General features: G+C 35.0%; 4 protein-coding genes across 4 annotated transcripts; all 4 read left to right on the top strand.

Moving 5' to 3' along the window:
• Positions 1–66: 66 nt before the first annotated feature.
• Positions 67–4,833, top strand: LOC125210241 (protein PECTIC ARABINOGALACTAN SYNTHESIS-RELATED-like; the record flags this gene model as incomplete). Its single annotated transcript, XM_048109806.1, has 11 exons — positions 67–513; positions 777–827; positions 916–1,006; positions 1,648–1,724; positions 1,998–2,086; positions 2,498–2,617; positions 3,059–3,175; positions 3,284–3,427; positions 3,569–3,692; positions 3,784–3,975; positions 4,046–4,833. Coding segments are annotated over 11 exons (1,812 nt in total), but the record flags the coding sequence as incomplete, so codon positions are not given.
• A 4,184-nt stretch (positions 4,834–9,017) lies between these two features.
• On the top strand, positions 9,018–11,196 carry LOC125213145 (reticulon-like protein B2). Its single transcript, XM_048113523.1, has 5 exons — positions 9,018–9,378; positions 9,826–10,006; positions 10,096–10,237; positions 10,681–10,750; positions 10,827–11,196. Exons 1-5 carry the CDS (start codon positions 9,174–9,176, stop codon positions 10,991–10,993), a joined length of 765 nt encoding a protein of 254 aa, XP_047969480.1. The 5' UTR covers positions 9,018–9,173; the 3' UTR covers positions 10,994–11,196.
• Positions 11,197–11,447: 251 nt separating this feature from the next.
• LOC125213144 (UDP-glycosyltransferase 83A1-like) lies at positions 11,448–13,410 on the top strand. The gene is made up of 2 exons (XM_048113522.1): positions 11,448–12,255; positions 12,422–13,410. The coding sequence occupies exons 1-2, from the start codon at positions 11,694–11,696 to the stop codon at positions 13,291–13,293; spliced, it is 1,434 nt and encodes a 477-aa protein (XP_047969479.1). The 5' UTR covers positions 11,448–11,693; the 3' UTR covers positions 13,294–13,410.
• Positions 13,411–21,188: 7,778 nt separating this feature from the next.
• LOC125212278 (UDP-glycosyltransferase 83A1-like) lies at positions 21,189–23,453 on the top strand. Its single transcript, XM_048112389.1, has 2 exons — positions 21,189–21,715; positions 22,456–23,453. The coding sequence occupies exons 1-2, from the start codon at positions 21,208–21,210 to the stop codon at positions 23,334–23,336; spliced, it is 1,389 nt and encodes a 462-aa protein (XP_047968346.1). The 5' UTR covers positions 21,189–21,207; the 3' UTR covers positions 23,337–23,453.
• The last annotated feature ends 250 nt before the right edge of the window (positions 23,454–23,703 follow it).

The following is a 23,703-nucleotide window of genomic DNA, read 5'->3' on the forward strand; positions in this document are numbered from 1 at the left end:
ATTAATCAAGTTAATCAGAATTTCAATTCTACAGAAAACTTTGTGAGCTGAGTCAGCATTACCTAATCAATCCTTTCTCTCTCACACAGACACACACGGAAACACTCGAGAGTTCACTGGAACAAAATCGAAGGCGAAGGCCAATTGGATTGGAGCAGCATCCCGATTTCCAAGCTGGCGTTCAGCCCGAAGAGAGCGACGGCGGAGCTCCGCCACTCGAGCTCCATCGGCAATCGCGCCGCCTCGTCCCCCTCCGCCTCCGCTGTGGCCTCATCCCCATTTTCGTCCGACCACAGCTCCGCCACTGCCTCCGGCGACGATCATGACGGACGCGATCGGCATCCCAGGGATCGCTCATTCTGCTCCTATTTCCAGCCTTTCCTCCCGCACTTCTTTTCTCCCAACGACGATCTCCATAGGGCGCATTCCCATAGATCTAAGATCTCGACTATTGTACTCGTCGCTATCGTTTTCGCCGGTGTAATTACAGTTTTGTCCCTCGTTCAACGATTGGTATATGCCGAAATGCCCTCTTCGTGAGTTGCCTATTTGTTTGTGCGAATTTTGTCTTGGGGTTTCGGACTCCATATTCTCTCTGGCATTGTGGCTTGAAGTTCATTGCTATTTTTCGTTGTTTCTAGTAGTTTTATGAACTCAACTGGGGATGCTAGCTTCTTATCTCATTTGCTTTTATTCTGTTTCTAGAAGTTTTCGCACTTTATGATTCCATGCTTTCCTTCAAGCTCTAATCACTCTGCTTTCTGCATTGGTTGCAGAATGCCCCTTATTTGTGCAAAAAAGATGGCATTACTCTTCAGTGCCCTCGTGTAAGCTAAAATGGTTATCCACTTCTTTGTCATTTCATCTTCTTTACATTTTTTGTTTTCTTAGTATCATTACTTTCATTATAAGCAGGTTAAGGAGCCACCCTCACTCTGGGAAAATCCTTATTCAGCCACTACATCATGGAAACCTTGTGCAGAAAGACGCGAGGGTGTTATTTTAGGTACTCAAATATGTGGATGGATGTATGAACAAAAATCATAAAATTGGTGCGATTACCCTTAGACAGCAGCAACGAATAAAACCCTTTTTCAAATTTTATGGCTAAATTGTTTAATGATATTTTACTAAACTCATTTTTTAAAACCTCAACTCATTGGCGCATATGACTACTGATGTGATGATTTAACAAATTGAATATCAGTATGTTTGATGTGAACTTTAAATATCACATTAGAAGACTTAGCCTTGGGATAAATGAATTATGGAAGTGTGGGTGGGTGGCTGTGTACTGATAACTATGTAGACTTATGTCACAGAATGTAGTGATGCCACTTCAATGCTTTGTTTCTACATAATTCATGAATTCTACCATGTGCATCTTTCCAATGATTTTATGCCATTTGTTATGGTTCGGGGATTAGTTTACAGCTCTTTCTTGATGGTTAGTAAAAGCAGAAAACTATGGTATCTTCTCCAACTGTAAAATAATATTCTAGCTGCTTAAGTGAAACTTTAACAGTAAACTGTGTACTTATCTCATTTTGTAGAATATATATAGTATGGCATTTGCTAAGATAAACTTTTCGGAATGTGCATTTGTCAATATTAGCACATACAATAACCTTTTTCTTTCCCTTGCAGATCTTCCATCTGAGAATTCAACAAGTGGTTATATATTTATTCATGCGGAGGGCGGTCTTAACCAGCAAAGAATTGCTGTAAGCGATACTTGTAGAAAATTTTAAATCATCTTTTGCATCAAGTTTTTGTTATGAAAGACATTATTTGGATCTATAAGTTCAGATGCCACATTTAATTGTTTGACTTAAAAAAATTGTTGACCATGCAGCTGATTTCCCCCATTTGATAGCAGTCAATTTTATGCTGTTAAGATTGTTTTAGAAATTTCGTCATTTATCTTGATATTGCATGGATCGTGGAGTACTCTTTGATTTCAAATACTTGCCTTAGATTCATAATTATTTTAACAGATATGCAATGCTGTTGCTGTGGCAAAGATCATGAATGCTACTCTTATTTTGCCTGTGCTGAAGCAAGACCAGATATGGAAAGATCAAACGTGGGTGAGCTATCCTTAAGATACACAATGTGTTTCTATCTGTATTGCCTTAGCATTGATTGTCCACTTATCTGTATACTGCAATAATGACTGCCAGATTACTGAAATACTAAAGATAACTTTGTGTTATGCTGCCAGCCAGCTACCAATAAATTTATCCTAGCTCTTTCTTTGGCTTTCTTTCTGGGACTGGGCAGAAAATAACAAGAACACAAAATTAGCCCTTTCCAAAAATGCTTCCTCTATTGTACTGGCTATGCTGTATTCTGGTTTCTGAATCTTTCCATGGAATTCTATAGTAGGATTCTATGTTTATAATGCACAGCTGTTTGTGGAAAACTTCAGGACATATTCGATATACATTATTCTATTACTACATAGGGTCACTTATTGTTAACCTTTTGACTGCAGGAAATTCGAAGATATATTTGATGTAGATCATTTTATTGACTACTTGAAAGATGATGTTACAATTGTCAGAGATATCCCGGAATGGTTTTCAGATAAAGCAGAGCTGTTTTCTAGTATAAGGTTTGGTTTTTAATTGCTTACGAATTCTGTAAATATGTTACTGACCTTTGAAAGATTAAAAAATGGCCCCACCTGGCTCTCTTCTTCAAACATCTGATAAGTAAATGTAATCTTAGTTTTTCCATATGTATAACTATGGAGTTATTCTTATCCAGTAGTTGCTCGAAATCATACACTTAGTGCTTTGTTAAAAATTTGTACTGTGTATTTTTGTCCATTGTTAGCATCGGCTGTGTTGTCTAGGATGCAAAAAGGAGTTAAATTGAGATGCTTAGCAATGGTGTTTTATATATGCACCAAGGTTTTTCAGTAATTCATTGTAACTAGAAGCAAAAACTTTAGCATTTGATGTACTTCACTGATCCTTTTGAATGTAATATCATTCAAAGTGACAGTTTTGTTGCTTGTGGGTCTTACTTTATTGGCATATACTCATAACAGACGTACTGTAAAGAACATTCCAAAGTATGCTCCCGCTCAGTTCTACATTGACAATGTTTTGCCGCGGGTCAAAGAAAAGAAGATAATGGCCTTGAAACCTTTTGTTGATCGACTGGGGTGAGTTCTTTGTTTCAATTGACGTGTTTTTACATCTTTCCTACTTCATGTACATCAAAGACAGTATTTGTGTTAGTGTTGACATGACCTACCTTTCTTGCTCACAAGGTATGATAATGTTCCTCAAGAAATCAACAGGCTAAGGTGCAGAGTGAATTACCATGCTTTGAAGTTTCTTCCCAAAATTGAAAATATGGCTGATTCACTTGTATCAAGAATGAGAAATCGGACAGGCAATTCTAATCCTTTCATGTAAGTGATGTGCACTATCCAATTGCTAGTTCCCAAAACCAGTATATTTAAGTAATAGTAATTGTTATAGATTTGACCTTTCAGTTGCAAGGTCTTCAGAATCTTTTCATTTATTTGTACCTATTTCCGCTTGTATATCAGGGCTCTTCATTTAAGGTTTGAGAAAGGTATGGTGGGTCTCTCTTTCTGTGATTTTGTGGGGACTAGGGTAGAGAAAGCTCTGATGGCTCTTTACAGACTCAAAGAATGGCCCCGACGCTTCAAGGTATTGTTTTCCTCAAGTTGAGTTTTTTTCTAATTTAGATTTAAATTCAGGCAAGTAGTGTGATATATCTTTCTTGGGCTTGGCATTACAGGATGGTTCCCATCTTTGGGCACTGGCTCTGCAGAAGCGAAAGGAAGGACGTTGCCCTCTTGAACCCGGTGAGGTAGCAGTGATGCTTCGTGCTATGGGCTATCCTAAAGAAACACAAATATATGTGGCTTCTGGGCAGGTGTATGGTGGACAAAACCGCTTGGCACCATTGAGGAACATGTTCCCCAATCTTGTAAGTTCCATTCTAAAGAAACAAGATACTATGAGATCTTAGTTTTAGTTTCATTAAGGATCCCTTACAGGTCACAAAGGAGGAATTAACGACCAAGTTGGAGTTGGATGGATTTAGAAAGCACGTGACCAGTTTGGCGGCTCTAGACTTTTTGGTCTGTTTAAAGTCTGATGTCTTTGTCATGACACATGGTGGAAACTTTGCTAAACTAATTATAGGGAACCGGAGGTATCTAGGTCACCACCTAAAATCCATAAAACCAGACAAGGGTCTGATGTCCAAATCTTTAGGAGACCCTTACATGGGCTGGGCCACATTTGTCGAAGATGTGATCACAACCCACCAGACTCGAACTGCACTACCGGAAGAAACTTTCCCCAACTATGACATCTGGGAGAACCCCTTGACACCTTGTATGTGTAGAACCTGATTAATATACTTCTTACAGCGTAGTGCATACCATAGGGAATATGATGGAAAATTTTGGTCCATAAAAAGATGAGGTAAAAGCTATAGAGCTGCAGGTGATGAAATTTTATGTCTGAACCTGTGTGGCTGTGATGAGAGGTCTCTTGCTGCCAAACAAGGGCTTCAGATTTTTCGCTCTACTTGGATCAGAAATGTTATCTTTCGTGCTGGGGTGCAAAGAGACGACATGTTTGTATTGAAATATTGATGTTTTAGATCATAATTTTTCATGTGTAAATTGGAGTGTAGTTCACTAGTTTGCATTGAGAAACTTCCGATTCTAACCGGACCGATTGACCGGTTAACCATTTCAATTTTAACCTGAACTGGTTGACCGGTTAAACAGTTTCAATTTTTCATAAATCCTAGTCCTTTTTCATTTGCTCATAACTTTTCATTTGTTAACCGAGAACCGAAGAACCGTTTAGGCACTCATAGTATCATTAAAAATGAAATGTTATCCTTTTTTGGTTGTCTCAATGAAAAGAAAAAGGTTCCTAAAATGAAAATTCCCCTACCTTTATTTTTTTTTCTTCTCTTTTACTTTATTCTTTTTTATTAATTCATAAAACAACACTACATCAAATCTCGTACTGAAAATCAAACGTTTTATATTTAATGGGATGAAGGGATTATATTATTAAAATATTATTGCCTCCGTCCGCGATTAGGAGTCCCGGTCACTTTTGCGCACTCATTTTATAAAAATAATACTCCCTCCGTCCCGGCTAAGATGACACATTGCTTAGCCGGCACGAGATTTTAGGAGTTATTGGTTAAAGTGTTTAATTGGAGAGAGAGAAGGTGGGTGTAAGTATTAAAGTAGAGAGATAAAGAAAGAATGATATTTTAATAGGAGTGAGAAAAAGTGGTTGAGTGTATTAATTGGAGAGATAAAGTTACCAAAAAAAGAAATGTGTCATCTTAGTTGGGACAAACTAAAAAGGAAAACGTGTCATCTTAAGCGGGACGGGGGGAGTAACAAATAGTTAAAGTAGAGAAATGGTAAAGTAAGAGAGAGAATAATGTTGACAAGACTCTTGTCAACATTATTTTCTCTCTTATTTTACCATTTCTCCACTTTAACTATTTTTTATTATTTTTATAAAATGAGTGCGCAAAAGTGATCGAAACTCCTAATCGCGGACGGAGGGAGTACTACTTACGTCTCACAATAAGAGTCACATTTTGTCATTTTGGTTCATCCCATAATAAGAGTCACATTTCACTTTTACCATAAATGATAAGTAGGCCTCATATTTCACTAACTAACTTCACTCACGTTCTATTATAAAACTAATATTAAAAAGTGGACCATATATCTCACTAACTTTTTCAACCTACTATTCTTTACATTTTTTAAAACTCGTGCTCACACAAAAGGTGACTCTTAATGTGTGACGTAGGTAGTACTTTAATTTTGCTAAAAATAAAACATGTAAATTAAACATTGATAATTCAATTAAAACATGCAAAATTTATTTTAATAAAATATGACCAAACAACGAAAAGAATGGAAGGGAATGAAAATAAAATACTCCCTCCGTTCCATAGTAATAGGAGCGTTTTTCCATTTCCGTCTGTTCAATAGTAATAGAGTCATTTCCCTTTTTAGTAAAAGTCAACACATTTTTCCACAACTACTTTACTCTCTCTTACTTTTTTTATCTTCATCTCTCTGTCTTTTTCATTTTCCACTTTATTCTCTCTTTACTTAACTCACCTAACACAATTTTTCTTAATTTCCATGCCGAAAAGTTTTGCCTCTATTACTATGCAACGGAGGAAAAGAAAAATTGGAAAGGAGTGAAAGGCAACGAAAATATTTGAAGAATTTGAGATGATAGATATCATATTGATGGCATACTACCTCGGTGTGGATGTAAAATAACTTGAAGAGGGAGTATTCAACAGATGAAATAACAGTATACAAAAGAGATTTTGGAGGCAAAATGGACGATTGCAGGATCAATCTAACCAAGAACGATGGAGCGAAAAAGGTGGATTTAACATTATACAAGATTATACAAGAGCTTGGTTGGATGATTACTATACTTATACAAGACCAAATATTTGTGTATGTTATTTGGAGAATCCAACTACTACCTATACAATCTTCGACATTCTAAATGTAACATTGATTACACCATATTTTATTTAAATACTAGTACTCCCTCCGTCTCATTTTAGGAGTCCCGGTTTACCACTTTTTAGTGTCTCACTTTAGAAGTCCTGGTTGGAATATTCCATAAATGGTATTAGGTCCCACATTCTACTAACCTTTTTTCTCTCACATTTTATTATAAAACTAATATAAAAAATTAGGATCCACATTCCACTATCTTTTTTCACCAATTTTCCTTTACATTTCTTAAAACTCGTGCCGAACTCAACCGGAACTCCTAAAGTGGGACGGAGGAAGTAATAATTATAGGCATGCGGTTATAATGATGGTGATTGGGTTGGAGACAACGATGATCCAAATAGTATGAATGGATATGTGTTCTACATGAGAGACACTGCTTTTACTTAGATTAGTTTTGCATGCCCGCGATGCATGCCCCATGTATATAACATTAATTTTAATATGAAAGTAATTTCAATCCTGATGAGGTGTTTGGTGCGTAAGCTCTCGCCTTCAATCAAATGTATATTGAATTGTTAGTAACTGACGTGGTCGTGTGTAATGATGCAGTCAAGTATAAAGCACGGCTAGAAGGTGGGGCTGTCGTTGCCAAATCCGATGGAGTTGAGTTCACTGTTCAAGAAGGTGTGTTGGAGAATATTGATTGACAAAATGTTAGTGTTATTCGCATACTCCTATACTGACGGTCTTGGCATGTTTAGGTCAGACGATGAAGAAGGGCGAGAAGGTCCTCCTTACAGTGAAAGCTCAATGTAAGATGATCTATGGCTGTTACCCAAGATTCTAAGTTGATAATTTTATCTCTCTAACTTCTATACAGTTCTGATTGTTCATGTTTATGTTATGATCTTTGATGCAGATGGGATCAGTGAGAAGGGCAAGCGCGCTTGCGGTGATGAAGGAGCTGTTCCACCGAATGCCACACTGGCTATTGACCTCGAACTGGTATTGTGGAAGACAGTTTCCAGTGTCACCGATGACAAGAAAGTTGTCAAGAAATTACTGAAAGAATGGGAGGGAGCGCCCGAATTTGAATTTTGTTTATGGACGGTAGCTTTACCGTATGACCTACTCCTTCCAACTTCTTTCCCTCTCTATAAATTTTCATGAATTTCTCCACTAAGTTCGTCGCAGTTCTCCTTGCCATTGTTGCTGGAGTCCTTCGTCGTGATTCCGGCAAGAAAATCAGAGACATGATAGATGGGTAATGGGTTGGTACGGTTTACGTACATGTACCTTCAAGATCAATTCTTTTCCGAATATTGAAACGTTGGGTAGAAGGGAAGAAAAAAAACTCTAAAATTGAAAAAAAACGTCAAAGAGTGAGAAAAATACCAAAAATCAATTTAAATTTATGCAAATTTATTCGTATTTTATAGTGATATGAGTGGATCAATTTTATAATAAAAATGTTGTATGTTGCTGTGTCTAAAGTTACAAGTCGTGCAAGATTGAAAATTTTAGTTTGGAATGATGAACTTAATCGTTCTGTCTTCTACTGTAAATGTTGTTTACAAAGAAATTATTGTTTTGTAATTTAATAATTTAGTTATATTTTACCAATTATGTTTTACTGTTGAACTATATATGACTTTTTTTCCCATGCTGTCAATATATAATTACAATTTCTTTTTTACCCACAATTTATGCATAAGCTTTAGTAAATAATTAGAAATGTTATCCATGTTAGATAAATTTTACCACCATATTATTTTGTTAAATAGTTCAATGTTTCGTGCATAGCACGGGTGAGATACTAGTTACATTTAAAACTAGGGATATTGACATCTAATATCACGGAAGTTTTAAAAAGTTGGGTTTTTCCCACAAACTTTTAAATTGACAAATAATATCACAAACTTTACCTGAGTTTGTTATTTCCCACCCATTAATAAATTTTGGCTATATTAATGGATTTATGAACAATTTTGGAGGGTGTGTTTCAAGAAAAACTATACTCAAAGATTGAAAAACTTGAAGTTCTCGAATGTGTAGTAGAGAAGTTATGAAAAAAATCTGCATCATGATATTATTTGCCAAAATTTTTCTCCGTTGAGAAATAATAAACTCAGGTAAAGTTCGTGATATTATTTGCTAATTTGAAAATTCGTGGGAAAAACTCAACTTTTTGAAAGTTTCATAATATTAGAGGCCAATATCTCTTAAAACTAATATATACAAGTGGATTCCTACATTGCAAATTTTTTTAACCTCACTTTTCTTAATATTTCTTAAACTCATTATGGAAAGAAATTACAATTAGCGGACAAAGAGACGAAATTGAAAGAAATAGAGTTAAATTAAAATGTAAAACAACATTTTTGGGCTCATGGCAAAAAAAGTAAACTACGAAAAATCCCGTGTGGTTTAATGAGTGGATCATCTTCGGGAGAAGTATATGAATATTGTTCTAGAATTAATGTTGTGGCCCCACAATTTCAGCACATACGATGCACGCCCTTTCTTCCAAACTCCTCTCATTTTCAACATTTTTCTTTTCAGCTATAGCCTATAGCTAAGTTTACCAGGAACAACCAATTGGAATCTACTTGAATCTTCAGGCTCTGATTCTGCTTCAGCTGCGATGGGGGATCATGAACATCACAAGGAAGAGGAGGAGGAGGAGTCTCTCATGGAAAAAATCGCCGACAAAATTCATAATCGCGATTCGTCTTCGGCGTCCTCTGATTCCGGCGACGCCAAGAAGAAGACGAAGTCGTTGAAAGATAAGGTCTACCGCCTCTTCGGCCGGGAGAAGCCTGTTCACAAAGTCCTTGGCGGCGGCCAACGTATCTATTCCAACTCCACAATTTTAGCTTCTTTTTTCTCTGTTTTGTTGTTGATATAAATGAGTATCTAGTAATTTCATTATTTACGTTTCTAGGTTTCTGCTGAAATTTCACCTTTCTAAAATTTACATTTCTTCTTCTTAATTGGGGATGAAGAAGGCCTACTGTTAGTGTTACTCCTCGAGATTTTAGGTTTTTAGTTTTTTATTCTGTTAAAATTTGGGGGTTTTCGCCCTATTCTGAGATGTGAAGTTCAAGCTTGCCTTTTTATGGTTACTACTACAATTTTGGTAGTGTATTGAGAATTTTATTGCTGGGGATGACAGATTTGGTTGCACAGCTTTATCCTTGCTAATAACTTTATATCATCATGAGTTTGCACACATTATGTGATTTCTTCTAAGATAATCATCATGCATTATGACTTGAGCCTCAATGGGTGGGCAGCTGCTGATGTTTTCCTATGGAGGGACAAGAAGGTTTCAGCTGGAGTGCTTGGTGGAGCTACTGCTTCTTATGTCTTGTTTGATGTCCTCGAGTACCATTTTCTCACGTTGCTCTGTCACGGATTGATGCTTGGTCTCGTGGGTCTCTTCTTGTGGTCGAGCGCGAACACCTTCATAAAGAAGTGAGCTGCTGCAAGCAATCCTTTTTAACATGGTAGGGCTGAATTGGTGTTATCTGCATTCTGTTTCTTACTTTGCGTTGTTTCTGTAGATCTGCACCGCATATTCCTCAGGTGATTATCCCAGCGGAGCCTGTAATGAAGTGTGCCTCTGCACTGCGGATTGAAATCAATCGAGGCTTTGCAGTTCTGAGGGACATTGCATCTGGAAAGGATTTGAAGAAGTTCCTATCGGTGTGTACCGTTCAAATGCATGAAACTAGAGGCTTAGTTTCCTTCCTAGTTTAATTTCTATCGCGATACTTTTATACTCTTCATTCAAGATAGGAAGTCTATTTCTTACCATATCCGAGTAACAAATTGCCAGCTGTTTTAGATATACTAAATTTAGGTTGAGAATGATCTGCTATAAGCTATAGGCTACATACATTCGGTCAAATATTTAAGTATCTTTGTTGAAGCTTCTTAACGCGTTTTATATACAATGTTTAGGTAGAGAATGATCTGCGATAAGGTGTATATATACATGCTTGTTGGATATTTTTGTTAGTTCATTGGAGCTACTTAATGTGTTCCATAGACAATTAAGCCGCAAAAGGTAACTTGTGTAAAGCTCATTTGTTCTCAGAGGATTTTGTATTGATCGACTGCTATTCTTTATGGTTTTTGTCAAGCAGGTAATTGCTGGCTTGTGGGTTCTGTCCTTGGTGGGTGATTGCTGCGACTTCTTGACACTTCTTTACACAAGTAATAACTGAAGCTCTCATGAAAGTTTCTCTTGCATATTGAGTTGGTTTTTCATGCAATTTTTGCTCGTTCACAGTTACTGTAACAGCATTCAGCGTGCCTATCTTGTACGAGAAGTACGAGGACAAGGTGGACTTTTATGGTGAGAAGGCGTTGGCTGAGCTCAAGAAACAGTATGCATTATTTGATGCTAAAGTCTTGAGCAAGATTCCGAGGGCGCTGAAAGATAAGAAGAAAGACTGAAGAAGATTTCTGAAGTAGGTTTGTCTATAAGAAGTTTTTCCTCAAATCATCAGTTAATGGATAATTGGGTATGGATTATCATATATCTAATCCTATGTTGATATGATTACGCTGAATACATGGTTATAGCTTGACTTCATCTTTGTAAATTGTGATGTTTGTTTTTTTCTTGATGTCTGGAAGAAGCGGTAGTTATTTCTGTTTTTCATGGTTTTGTTTTTATTGAAATTAAGCTACTTAGAATTGTGTTTGGCTGAGTTTACAAGGTCTGGAGAAGTGATTTAACAAAAATAAGTTCATTGAATTTGAAAGCAATAAAATTCCATGCTGCAGAAAAGTGACTGGGACTCTAAAGTGGGACATGGAGTAGTAAATTTGAACTATATCTATAACTAGTAATTAAGATAAATGAAAAAGTCTATGCAGAAATTTATTGATCATCTTAGGAGATGAAAAAATGAATTTTATTGTTGACTCTAGCTAAAACATAATTTGTCATACATATTGAATTTACAGTTAAATAGGAAAATTATATCCATAATTTTCCCCAATATTTTTTTCGCAAGATGACACACTTCGTAATAAAAACAAAGAAGCCAAAGCGATATGATACTCATCTATTTGCAGAAGATAACAAGAATGGACAGTGGTATCACAAAATGATTGGCTTTCATTTTTTTTTTTGTGGTTAAAAGTTGATATGAATTTTGAACCACATTATGCCTCTTTACATCCATGTCCGACTAGTCGGCAGGAAGTGAAAGAAGGAGCTCCGATGGCTGGCAACAGACCTCATGTGTTGGCCGTTCCACTCCCGGCCCAAGGCCATGTGAAGCCGCTCATGAGCCTCTGTCGCCAAATAGCCAAACACGGCATTAAAGTTACCTTTGTCAATGCAGAGTCTATCCATCACAAAATACTTTCCGCGTCTCCTCAACAAGATGAAGATGATTCCATTGTGATGGAAACTGTCCCCGACGGTTTCACTCCCGAAGATGATCCAAACAACCCCTTTACGCTGCTCGAGACTCTCCCAAAGACAATGCCGCAATCCTTAACAGATTTGATTCAAAGGATCAACTCCTCCAATCCTAACGAGAAGGTTACCTGTCTAATTGCTGACCTCTCATTTTATTGGATTTTCGACACTGCAGATAAGATGGGAGTTGAGCCTGTCGGCTTCTCGCCGCCTTCCGTTGCTTGCTTGGCTTTCTTGCTTCACGCTCCCAAACTCTTGGAGCAAGGAAATCTCAATATAAATGGTAAAATCATCCCTTTTATTGTTATAACATTAATATTATTATTATCTTGAATGCAATAAAGTGTTGTCCAATCCCAATTAGTTTTTGCGCTTAGCTCAGAGCTAGACTATATATCAAACTAATATCAAATTAATGATAGTCGACGATCTTAACAAATTAAGTGCAGGATCTCTCCATAATGGAGATGCAATTAGTCTTTCAAACGATATACCTTCTTGGAGGAAAGATGACCTTCCATGGAGTTTCTCTGGCGACCCGAAAACGGAAAAGGTCTTCTTCGAAATTGTGAAAGGATACAAAGAAGCTAGCAAAGCAAAGTGGTGGCTTTGCAACTCCTGTCATGAGCTCGAACCCGCAGCTACTGAGTTGCTCCCGAACGTCTTGACAATCGGGCCCTTAAATTTACTTGACAACAATGTCAAATCAACCAATTTCTTCTCTGAAGATTTATCCAGTTTATGCTGGTTGAATGCCCAAGCAGATGGATCTGTGGTATATGTTTCTTTCGGAAGTTTAGCAGTTTTCTCTCAGCAGCAGTTGGATGAGTTGGCTCTCGGGCTTGAGCTATCGGGCCGGGCTTTTCTATGGGTCGTCAGACCCGATCTCGCCAATGGGTCGCGGGTCGTTTATCCTCCCGGGTTCGGGATTGGGCTCGGGAAGATAGTGGAATGGGCACCTCAAAATAGAGTCCTTTCGCATCCATCCATTGGATGTTTCGTGTCACACTGCGGATGGAACTCGACTATTGAAGGGGTGAGCAATGGGGTCCCTTTCATTTGTTGGTCCTATTTTGCTGACCAGTTGCATAATGAGAGGTACATTTGTGAAAAGTGGGGGATTGGATTGAAAATTGATTTTGATGAAAAGGGGATTAGATCCAGATATGAAATTAAGAACAAAATTGACATGCTTTTTTCTGATAAGAAGTTCAAGGAAAACGCATTGAAATTGAAGGAATTGTGTAGCAAGAGTGTTGCTGATGGTGGAACGTCTTGCAACAACCTAAAAAAATTTATCGATCATCTTCATAGGAAATGAAGGATGGTTTTTATTTATTCCTGAAATTATTTTAATACTCATATTTTATCAACCCTATTTAAATGTAATCTGTCTTCACCATTTTGAGTATATGTTCGGTATTTGGTTCTATAATAAGATTACTTCAATGTCCCACAACATAATATACATTTCATTATTAGGTTGTATCCATGTAATAGGTCACGCTTCTTAGTTTTTAACATCTTTTTTGTATAGTACTCTTGTTTTGTACACATATTTACGAAAAAATCAAACTAAAAAAGCAATATTTATATACTCCCCATCTACAAAAAATAGTCTAATTTATGGACGACATGAGTTTTAATAAGAAATTGATAAAGTAAGAGAGATGAAGAGAAAAAGTGGATAAAACGTGAGATACTAGAAAAAGTGGAAAAAATATTACTCCCTCCGTCCCCAAAATTCGTCACCATTTGACCCGGCACGAGTTTTAAGAAATGTAATAGAAAGTGAGTTGAAAAAGTTAGTGCCATGTGAATCCTACTTTTATATATTTATTGTAAAATAAAATGTGAGTGAGAATGAGTTAGTGGAATGTGAATCCATTACCAAATATGGTAAAAGTGAAAAGTGATAAATTTTAAAAATGAAATAGGTGACGAATTTTCAGGAACAGAGGGAGTAGAAAGAAATTTTCTATTTTTAGAAATGAGGCTATTTTTGGTGGACATTTCAAAATGGAAAAAAATGAGATTATTTTTCGTGGAGAGAGGGAGTAGTGACTACAGAATAAACCCCACAATGTTTTTCTGTTAACAGTACTATCAGTAAACTTCAGTTAAATGAAGTTAGTTATATTTATAACGAGATTTTGTAATAAGATGGCAGGTGAGCGGACCCGGATCCTCTGCTGTGGCTTAAGCCACAGCACAGTATGCTGTGCTAAAAACGGCGACGTATTGATATGTACTCATCTCCATTTTTTAATTCCTTTTATTTTCTTTCCTCGACAGTGGAGCAAATTTCCATATACAAAATAAATTTATTAAAAAACTCTTTCTTGCAACTCTTACGGTACATAACATAATTAATTCAAACTTTGAGGAAGCATTCATTAACTACTACTCACTCCGTTATCAATTATTAGGAGTCTTATTTTTTATCAGTACAAAATTTAAAAAATATTAGAAAAATGGATGGAAAAAAGGTTGAGAGTTATAAGTCTCACTTATAATTATAAATACTCCCTTCGTCCACTATTATAAATTCCATTCTTTGGCAGCACGAGTTTTAAGAATATTAAGAAAAGTGGGTGAAAAAGAGGTAGTGGAATATGAGTTCTACTTGTATATACTCCCTCCGTCCCATGCTACTCGCACTTTTCATTTTAGGCCGTAAATTTGAGATTGATTTTTTTGTGTAATTAAATTAGAATTTTAAGTGTAATGAGACGTCACTTAATAAAAGACCTCTTAACTTAAACTAACATATTAATTAAATGCATTAATTCTAACTTAAACTATAAATAATGTAAGGAGTTTGTGACGTGCCGAAAAGTAAAAGTGCAAGTAACATGGGACGGAGGGAGTATTAGTTTCAAATGAAATGTGAGTGGAATGGGTAAGGGGAATGTAAGACCTTATTATTATTTATGGTAAAAGTGAACTGAAACTTCTATTTGCGGACAGAGGGAGTATTAGTTTTAAATGAAATGGAAGTGAAATGAGTTAGTAATGTGAAATCTTATTACCATTTATGATAAAAAATGAATCGGGACTCCTATTCGCAAATAGACTAAAACGGAGAAAAATAGGACTCTTATTCGCGTACGGAGGAAATATTAGTATTGATTATTTTAATCATAAAAAACAGAACTATGAAAAAGAAAAAAAAAGAAGAGAAAAATAGCTAAGAATACTCCACACAATTCTTATCTCTCACTCTTCTCATTTCTTTAATTTACATGCGAATTATTTTTTAAATACTAGAAACATAAATTAATTAAAATTAGAAATTGAAATAGTTATATTTTAATATTGATAAATTAAGACTAGAAACTTATAAATTTAATTAATTTTAAGTTCAGTTTAGTATTTAACTAAAAGAAAAAATTGCAAAAATATAAATAAAAGAAATGGGAAGAGCGAATTAAAAATTAAGACGTGTGTAGTCTTCGTAGCATTTTTTCTTTCGTAGTTATTTTAAATACTTATTATGAGGAGTATAATCCAATACTAATAATTAATTAATATTTCCTCGAAATTTGAACTAATTTTAATATTTACATTAACTTATACTACCAAAAGAGTGGCAAGAAAGAGTTTTTTAATAAATTTATTTTGCATATGGAAATTTGCTCCACTGTCAAGGAAAGAAAATAAAAGGAATTAAAAAATGGAGATGAGTGCATATCAATACGTCGCCGTTTTTAGCACAGCATGTTGTGCTGTGGCTTAAGCCACAGCAGAGGATCCGGGTCCCAGGTGAGCTTTGAGTAGTGGATAGAAGGATACTTTCATATAGTAATAGACTTGAGTAAAATAAACAAATATAAAATTATCTATATTTCCATTGTAAAGATAAAAATACTCGAATTATAAGGAGAACTCAATCATTCACAGTTAAAAAGTTTTAGGATAAGATTGTTGGTCAGTTATGATTAGTTCACGATTAAGATAGCAAGAAGTTTTGTGGTTCAGAAATTATCATAAATTTGGATTCAACATCCCGAAAAACATTAAACTACTTCTTTCGTACAATACTAAGGAGAGGCACATACATTCGGTTGCTGCAACTTCCTACATTCACGTGTAATACCAAACACAATCAACAAAAACGCAATAAATAAGAATTTACTCAAAGCCAAACAAATTATGGTTGTCTTCCAAATTTCGGCAACCGAAATTTGGAAAAAAATGCAAGCAATAAGAGGAATCTAAGTAGTATTAACAAATCATATTTAAAAAAAAATAAATACCTTCTTCCATCATTGATAACACGAGATGATTTGGCATATTTAATAACGACCTACTAATCAAACTCACAAAGGCGGTGAAGAACAATAGTTGTTTGATTTGTTGGAAGCAATAACATTGTAATTATCTTTTCAGAACCGGCGCGGAGAAGAGAAGTGTATTCACGGTAATTGTTTCATAATTAAGGAAAAGAAATCTCCAGAATAATAACAGAACGTGAACCATGAGTTGGGCATAACTTGCGATTTTTTTTATCTCCCATTCTTACCCTTTTTGCCTTTTTTATTAATTTATTTAAGTCCAAGTGGCTTTCATATTAACCATTAGACCGTACTTAATCATTTTAATTTTAACCAAAATAAAAGTAAGTAATTTTTTTGCTAGACATTTTAATTTTTTCATTTTGATAATTAAATTTAAGGTGTTTTTTTATTAAATAAACAAATAAAAATATACCATAAAAAAGAATAAAAATATTAAGGAAAAGAAGTATATTTCTGTTAAACCACAACATACACTTTTTTTTCTTTTAATATTTTTTATGGAACATCTTTTATCTTTTTAATATCAAAATCTAATTTAAATATCAAAATGATTTATAACTAAAATTAGAATAAAAAAAACCTTTATATACAAATACTATACAACAAAGAAATCCTAGGGTGGGGGTGGTGGGATGAATTGAATAATTAAATGTTTGCTGCCGTTTTATTAGGAAATTTATGCGTTTTATGGCACAGTATGGGCTGCTGATCCTCCCCATCCCACAGTGGCAATTACTATCACTGCTAAAATTTGGGTATTGTCTATGATAAATTGATAACTATACTCTTCATAATTATTGTCAGAAGTGTATATCCTCATTTGCAAATCCTATGGTCAAGGGTATTCCATGCAATTTGGTGGGGAGACATGAGTCATTGATTCTTTACCATAACATTAAATTACCCACTTGTTATGGTCCTTCAAAGGATTTTGATTTGATGTGGGATTTGGGAATCAATCCCAACCCTTTATCAAGTCATGTATTTTTACTCCATCCTGAAATCCGGATTGAGTTTTATTTTCTATCAAATCTATCATAAATTTTTATTATTATTCTACTTATCTTACTCCTTCCTATTTTTTTTGAGGAACAACTCTATGCAAGGGTCAGTGATGGTTTCTCCGAATTTCATTACCCCAATTATGGAACGGTTGCTGAGACTAGCATGTCTCAATCCCAATGTACTTAATAGATTTGTATACAACACCACCTATTCTATAAAATTCCATTTTTAGTTCTTTATTAATCTCTAGAATTTTCGACTACGCCACTCCATTCCTTGTTACTTGAGACATTTCTTTTCGGCAAGGAGTTTAAGAATAGTGTGTTAAGTGGATAGTGAATAAAGTAACAGGGAATAACGGAAGAGAGATGAAAAGAGAATAAAGTAAGAAGGGAATTACTTTTTTGGCAAAAATAGAAATGATCCAATTATATTAGAACTTCCTAAAAAAAAAATAACTCCATTAACATGCAACGGAGGGAGTACTATATGTACATAATGAATAAATAACTCTTTTAATATAATACAAACAAATAATGCTCATATTTTATAAAATTATATATAAGCTACCTAGTTTTCATCTCATGTTAGCGTGTGTGAGTTAATCAATTGGTAGAATGGTTGATATAAAAAATAAAGATATCAACTTTAAGGTCATTGTGGTGCAATCGTTAATTTGTATTTATTTGTTGTAATTATAATTATTTATTGATATTATAATTGAATGTAATTCGACAATTCCAATATATCATTAAGACAATCTTGATTAATTTTTAATTTATACTAAAATAACAACAATAATAATAGTTATTATTTATTTATACTTCCCCCTTCCAAAAAAAAAATGGACAAAATTGTAAATGACACGAGTTACAATACATAATTGGTCGAGAGATGGAGGAAGAATATGGTAGAAGTAGTATTAATGGATTATGCGGTCTGCAGTTAGAATGATGTGTATGCTTAGTATTGGTTTAAAACTTTCCCTTTTGAAGACGTCATGAGTACGTTTATAATTAAAAAGTTACTTATACTCTCTTCATTCATGAAAATAGTCTCACTTTACTATTTTGGTATCTTCACAAAAAATAGTTCCATTTCAATAAATTGACAGTTTCTCTTCTATACTTTATCCACTTTTGCTCCACTCTCTCACAGTTAACTCACTTTTTTTCCATATTTCTCTTTCTTCACTTAATTTTTTCTTCTTTTCTCTTACTTTATCAAATTTTCAGTAAAACTGGAGCATTCCACAAATGAGACTATTTTTTATGGACAGATGGAGTAATTCCCTTTGTCCGCCATTAATTATCACAAATTACCTGCTCAGGTTTTGAGAAAATGTAAGGTAAAGTGATTAGAAAAATTTAATTATACGTGAGTCTAATTTTTTTACATTGAGAATTAATTTTACAATAAAAATAACTAGGAAGCCAAAAAAAGATATTATGATGTAAGATTGTAAGTGGTTCTTTTAGAGAAAATATTCGGTAGACTTTTCATATCAAAATGACATTATGAGGTGGAGTGCCCAATTAATTAAGCTCTGACCAATAGAAATATAAATAGCTCACATGCCTAATAATAGAGTTCTTTTAGAAGATATTCATATAACCACTTTTATGGAATATTGCATAATCTTAAAATATGCAAATTTGCCAATATTTTTTTCTCCTATATATAACTATAATGTGAATCTTAGGGATTCAAGACACATATGTTTGCCAAAGACTTGCTCTTGTAAATATTTCAACAACCAAACAAACCCAACAAGAAAATGAAACAATAAAAATAGTGGAAAAGGAAGATGATGAAGGTGTTATGATTTAAATAGATGCTTAGAACCTATGGACCTTTTACAAAACAATGAAGACAACCCAAAGCAACTTTCATCAAAGCAAAAATCTAATGACTCCACAAAACTAGTAACATAAGAACTAGAATTGCATACCTTAACATTTAATCTAAGCCCGACAATAGATTGAAATGCAACCACAAGGGATTTTGGATAGATCTTCAAAAAGAAGAAGGATGCTCAATGTTGAGACTTGGTTTGTTTACAAATGAGTTCAAAGTTGCCCAAGAACAAACCCTAGTGTAGTATTTATACTAGAAGTGAAAAATGAGCAACATAAAACAATTCTTGGTCAAAAAGTTACATTCCGGACAAAACACCCGACCGGTTGTTTCCCACGGCTCATTTCACCTACCCGCGTGAAGTTTCTGGACAAAAATTGACCTCTCGACAAAAACGTCTGACCGGGTATTTTTCGGGTTGGCAAAACACCCGTCCGCGTGTTTCTTTCTGCATTACGCGACTTTCTTAAAACGATCATAACTTCCTCATCCGAGCTCCGATTGAGGCATGCAAGATACTCACGCGAAGTTCTTTCGACGATGAAGACAATGGTGGTCTAATGAGAGCATTTGAACTTTATCTTAATAGTGAAATTCCAGTTTGAATCAGACCTTCGAATTCGGCTTTCTTCTTGTCGTGTCTCCACCCTCTTCTCGGACCCCAATCAACCCATGACCCTCAACATCGTTGTATCTATATTTACATACTTATATAAATTTAATTTTTATTTTCATATTAAGTTACTAAACATATAACCATTTAATGCAATAGAAATATGAAAAATGAAATTATGGCATTACTTTTTATTTGTGTATATTTTCAGTTATATATTATATATAAATAAATAAAATTACAACGGTCAAATCTGAAACAATACTAACAAAGTGTTGAGTGATTATATTATTTGTTGTCTTGCTAAAAAGATGATGAATTTATATAATATATTATTATTAAGTTAATAATCTACATTATTAGATGACACGTGACATTAATCTAACCGTTAGATCACAAGATCCAATGGACTACAAGTGTTTTGTTATTGAACAATATTTATCATATGAATATAAATACATCCTAGATATCATGTATATATAAGCATGTATCTACTATATGTAGGAGGCAAAAGTTATTGATAATTTTTATATTTAAATATATAAATATTCTACAAAATGATTTACTGAATATATTTTTCAAAAGTGGTTTTTAAAATTAATTCTATTAGTTGTCTAGTTCATTTATATTGCATTTGTCAAAAATTAATTCATGGCACACCACTTCAAAATGGAGAGAAATAGGTGGTTGAAATTTAATATGTAGGGGTGGGGAAACGGTTCTCGGTTCTTGGTTAACCAAGAATTGAATCTTATTTTTTCGGTTAACTAAGAACCGAAAAAATAAGGTTAAGGTTCAGTTCCGGTTAGTGGATTTAGGATTTAGGCGGTTCTCGGTTCTAACCGAGAACCGAAAGGTTAGAACCAAAGAACCGATTAGTGAGTTTAATTTTAATTTTTTTTAGATTCATTTTAATTTCATAATCCTTACGCATTTCCAGTTTCAAAAAACAATGATGTGATAAAAACCAAACTCTATATCCCTATAATTTGTCTTCATTTCAAACAAAAGAAAACACAAATCATCTCTCTGATTCAATAACCAAAAATTCATGACAGCTACTTTATTTATTAAATTTGGAACTTCAATGTATTAGATAAATATGGATCATTAGCAAATAACTTAATTCCCATACTGATATAGGTACATTAACTTATCTTCCATGAAAAAATTACCTAGTGTTTGCAATGTCAATTCAAATATCTCGTGAACTCTCTCCTTCGGTTCCTTCGGTGGAACCGAAGAACCGGTCGGTTCCTCAAGGAACCGAATCGACTAAAGGTTCGATTACGGTTCTTGTATTTGAAAAAATAGGGATCGGTTAACCGACTAATCGGTTCGGTTAGAACCGAACCGACCGTTTCCCCACCCCTAAATAATATTTACTCTATATATACTACATTATGCGTCTTTGCATCCATGTCCAACAAGTCGGTAGAATTGAAAAGAAGGAGCTCCAATGGCCGGCAAAAGACCTCATGTGTTGGCCGTTGCAGTCCCTGCTCAAGGCCACGTGAAGCCGCTGATGAGCCTCTGTCGCCAAATAGCCAAACACGGCATTAAAGTAACCTTTGTCAATGCCCATTCTATTCATCACAAAATACTCTCTGCATCTAAAAAACATGAAGACGAAGAAGAAGATGATGATTCCTGCCACAATATAGTGATGGAAACTGTCCCTGACGGTCTCACTCCTGAAGACGATCCGAACAGCCTCTTTACGCTGCTCGAAACACTCCCAAAGACAATGCCGCAAAACTTAACAGATTTGATTCAAAGAATCAACACCTCCAATCCTAACGAGAAGGTTACCTGTGTAATTGCTGACCTCTCATTTTCATGGATTTTCGAAATTGCAGATAAGATGGGAGCCGAGCCTGTCGGCTTCTTGACGTCTTCTGTCGCTAGCTTGGCCATCGTGCTTCACATTCCCAAACTCTTAGAGCAAGGAAATCTCAATATAAATGGTAATATATAATCATCCCTTTAGTTTTTTATATCATTCTGTATTACTCTCTTGTGTGAATTTGTTGGTGGAATAGTTGATGATGAAATTGCTTTTTTAATTAATAAATGAAATAAATATTATTTGCTGTGAGTAATTCGCTTAAATGCACCTTAGAATTTTATATTTTGGTTTTGATTTGTCAAATGTGTTTCTTAATTTCTTTTGTTCCTGAATTCTTGAATTTGTTGATGGGTTCTTCTTAAAAAAAATGTGTTTTTAAAAAAATAAATAAAAATTGCGCTCTTTTTGCTAGTGATGAATGTGAGGATAATTTGTGCGGGGCCCACTTTGAAATTGCTGAAATTGGATGCTTGTGTGTGGAAACATTGAGGTTATCTTTATCCAATTGAACCAATCTTGTCTCCTTTCTTTCTTTGCTTTGCTGTATCTCTTCATTTAGTTTTGTTTGAAAGCTAGCATTGGTGGCTAAAATGACCAGAACTCAGAAAATTGGAAATTTGAAGAAATTTCTGTTCAAGAATTGTTATTGTTGTTGTTTTCGTCGTTGTATGGTTTGGAGTTCTTATTCTGTATTCGATTACGTATGTTTGAATATAAGTAGTGATAATGCAAAAACTGTGTTATGTTTGCCATTTGGTTTGTGTGAATATTTGAATGTCAAAAAAAAAAAAATTCGTGCGGCTTAACTCAAAGTGGACAATATCAAGTCAACAATATATACTAACAAATTAAGTGCAGGATCTCTCAAAAATGGGGTTGTAATTAGTCTTTCAAACGATATACCTTCTTGGAGGAAAGATGAGCTTCCTTGGAGTTTATCCAGCGACCCGAAATTAGAAAAGGTTCTCTTCGAAACTACACAAAATATATCAAAAGAAGCTAGTAAAGCAAAGTGGTGGCTTTGCAACTCTTGTCGTGAGCTCGAACCGGCAGCTACTGAGTTGCTCCCAAACGCCTTGCCAATCGGGCCCTTAAATTTACTTGACTCCAACAATGTCAGATCCACCAATTTCTTCTCTGAAGATTCATCCTGTTTACGTTGGTTGGATACCCAACCGGATGGATCTGTGGTGTATGTTTCTTTCGGAAGCTCTGGAGTTTTCTCTCAGCACCAGTTGGATGAGTTGGCTCTCGGGCTCGAGCTATCAGGCCGGGCTTTTCTATGGGTTGTCCGACCTGACCTCGCCAATGGGTCGCCAGTCGTTTACCCTCCCGGGTTCGGGACTGGGCTCGGGAAAATTGTGGAATGGGCACCTCAAAATAGAGTCTTGTCGCATCCATCTATTGGTTGTTTCGTGTCTCATTGTGGATGGAACTCGACTATCGAAGGCGTGACCAATGGGGTCCCTTTCCTATGTTGGCCCTATTTTTCTGACCAGTTCCATGATGAGAGGTACATTTGTGAAAAATGGGGGATTGGATTAAAAATTGATTTTGATGAAGAGGGGATTGTTAGATCAAGATATGAAATTAAGAACAAAATTGATACGTTGTTTTCTGATAATAAGTTTAGGGAAAATGCACTGAAACTGAAGGAAATGTGTGGCAAGAGTGTTGGCGAAGGTGGGACGTCTTGCAACAATCTGAAGAAATTTATTGGTCATCTTTATAGGGCATGAAGGGTATGGGTTTTTCTTATTCCAAAAATTTGTGTGTTCACTGCTATGTACTAATGATTTCTGATATGTACTAGTACTTCTTTTTATGAAATAAGTATAAAAATGCTTGTGTATGTACGTGTGGAACTAGTATCAATGAGATTACCTTATAAGAGTGTTTGATTTGATAAATGAAATCGATAAACTTTTTATGGTGTCTATTATTGAATTGCAACAATATTTAAATATCAATTTAGTATGCAAAATGACACAATTTTTAGTCGGCAATGGATTTTGGGAATTGTTGGTTAATGTGTTAAAATGAAGTGAGAAAAAGAGTTGAATATTTAATTGGAGTGAGAAAAAAGTGATCGAGTGTATTAATTGT

This window comes from Salvia hispanica, chromosome 3, assembly GCF_023119035.1.
Source record: "Salvia hispanica cultivar TCC Black 2014 chromosome 3, UniMelb_Shisp_WGS_1.0, whole genome shotgun sequence".
Classification (NCBI taxonomy): domain Eukaryota; kingdom Viridiplantae; phylum Streptophyta; class Magnoliopsida; order Lamiales; family Lamiaceae; genus Salvia; species Salvia hispanica.

Coding starts and splice junctions, on each gene's coding strand:
- LOC125213145 (XM_048113523.1), top strand. CDS start 9,174: ATGGGGGATCATGAACATCACAAGGAAGAGGAGGAGGAGGAGTCTCTC. Junction 10,238..10,680: donor ATTTGAAGAAGTTCCTATCG/GTGTGTACCGTT, acceptor TTTGTCAAGCAG/GTAATTGCTGGCTTGTGGGT. Junction 10,751..10,826: donor CTTGACACTTCTTTACACAA/GTAATAACTGAA, acceptor GCTCGTTCACAG/TTACTGTAACAGCATTCAGC.
- LOC125213144 (XM_048113522.1), top strand. CDS start 11,694: ATGAATTTTGAACCACATTATGCCTCTTTACATCCATGTCCGACTAGT. Junction 12,256..12,421: donor AGGAAATCTCAATATAAATG/GTAAAATCATCC, acceptor AATTAAGTGCAG/GATCTCTCCATAATGGAGAT.
- LOC125212278 (XM_048112389.1), top strand. CDS start 21,208: ATGGCCGGCAAAAGACCTCATGTGTTGGCCGTTGCAGTCCCTGCTCAA. Junction 21,716..22,455: donor AGGAAATCTCAATATAAATG/GTAATATATAAT, acceptor AATTAAGTGCAG/GATCTCTCAAAAATGGGGTT.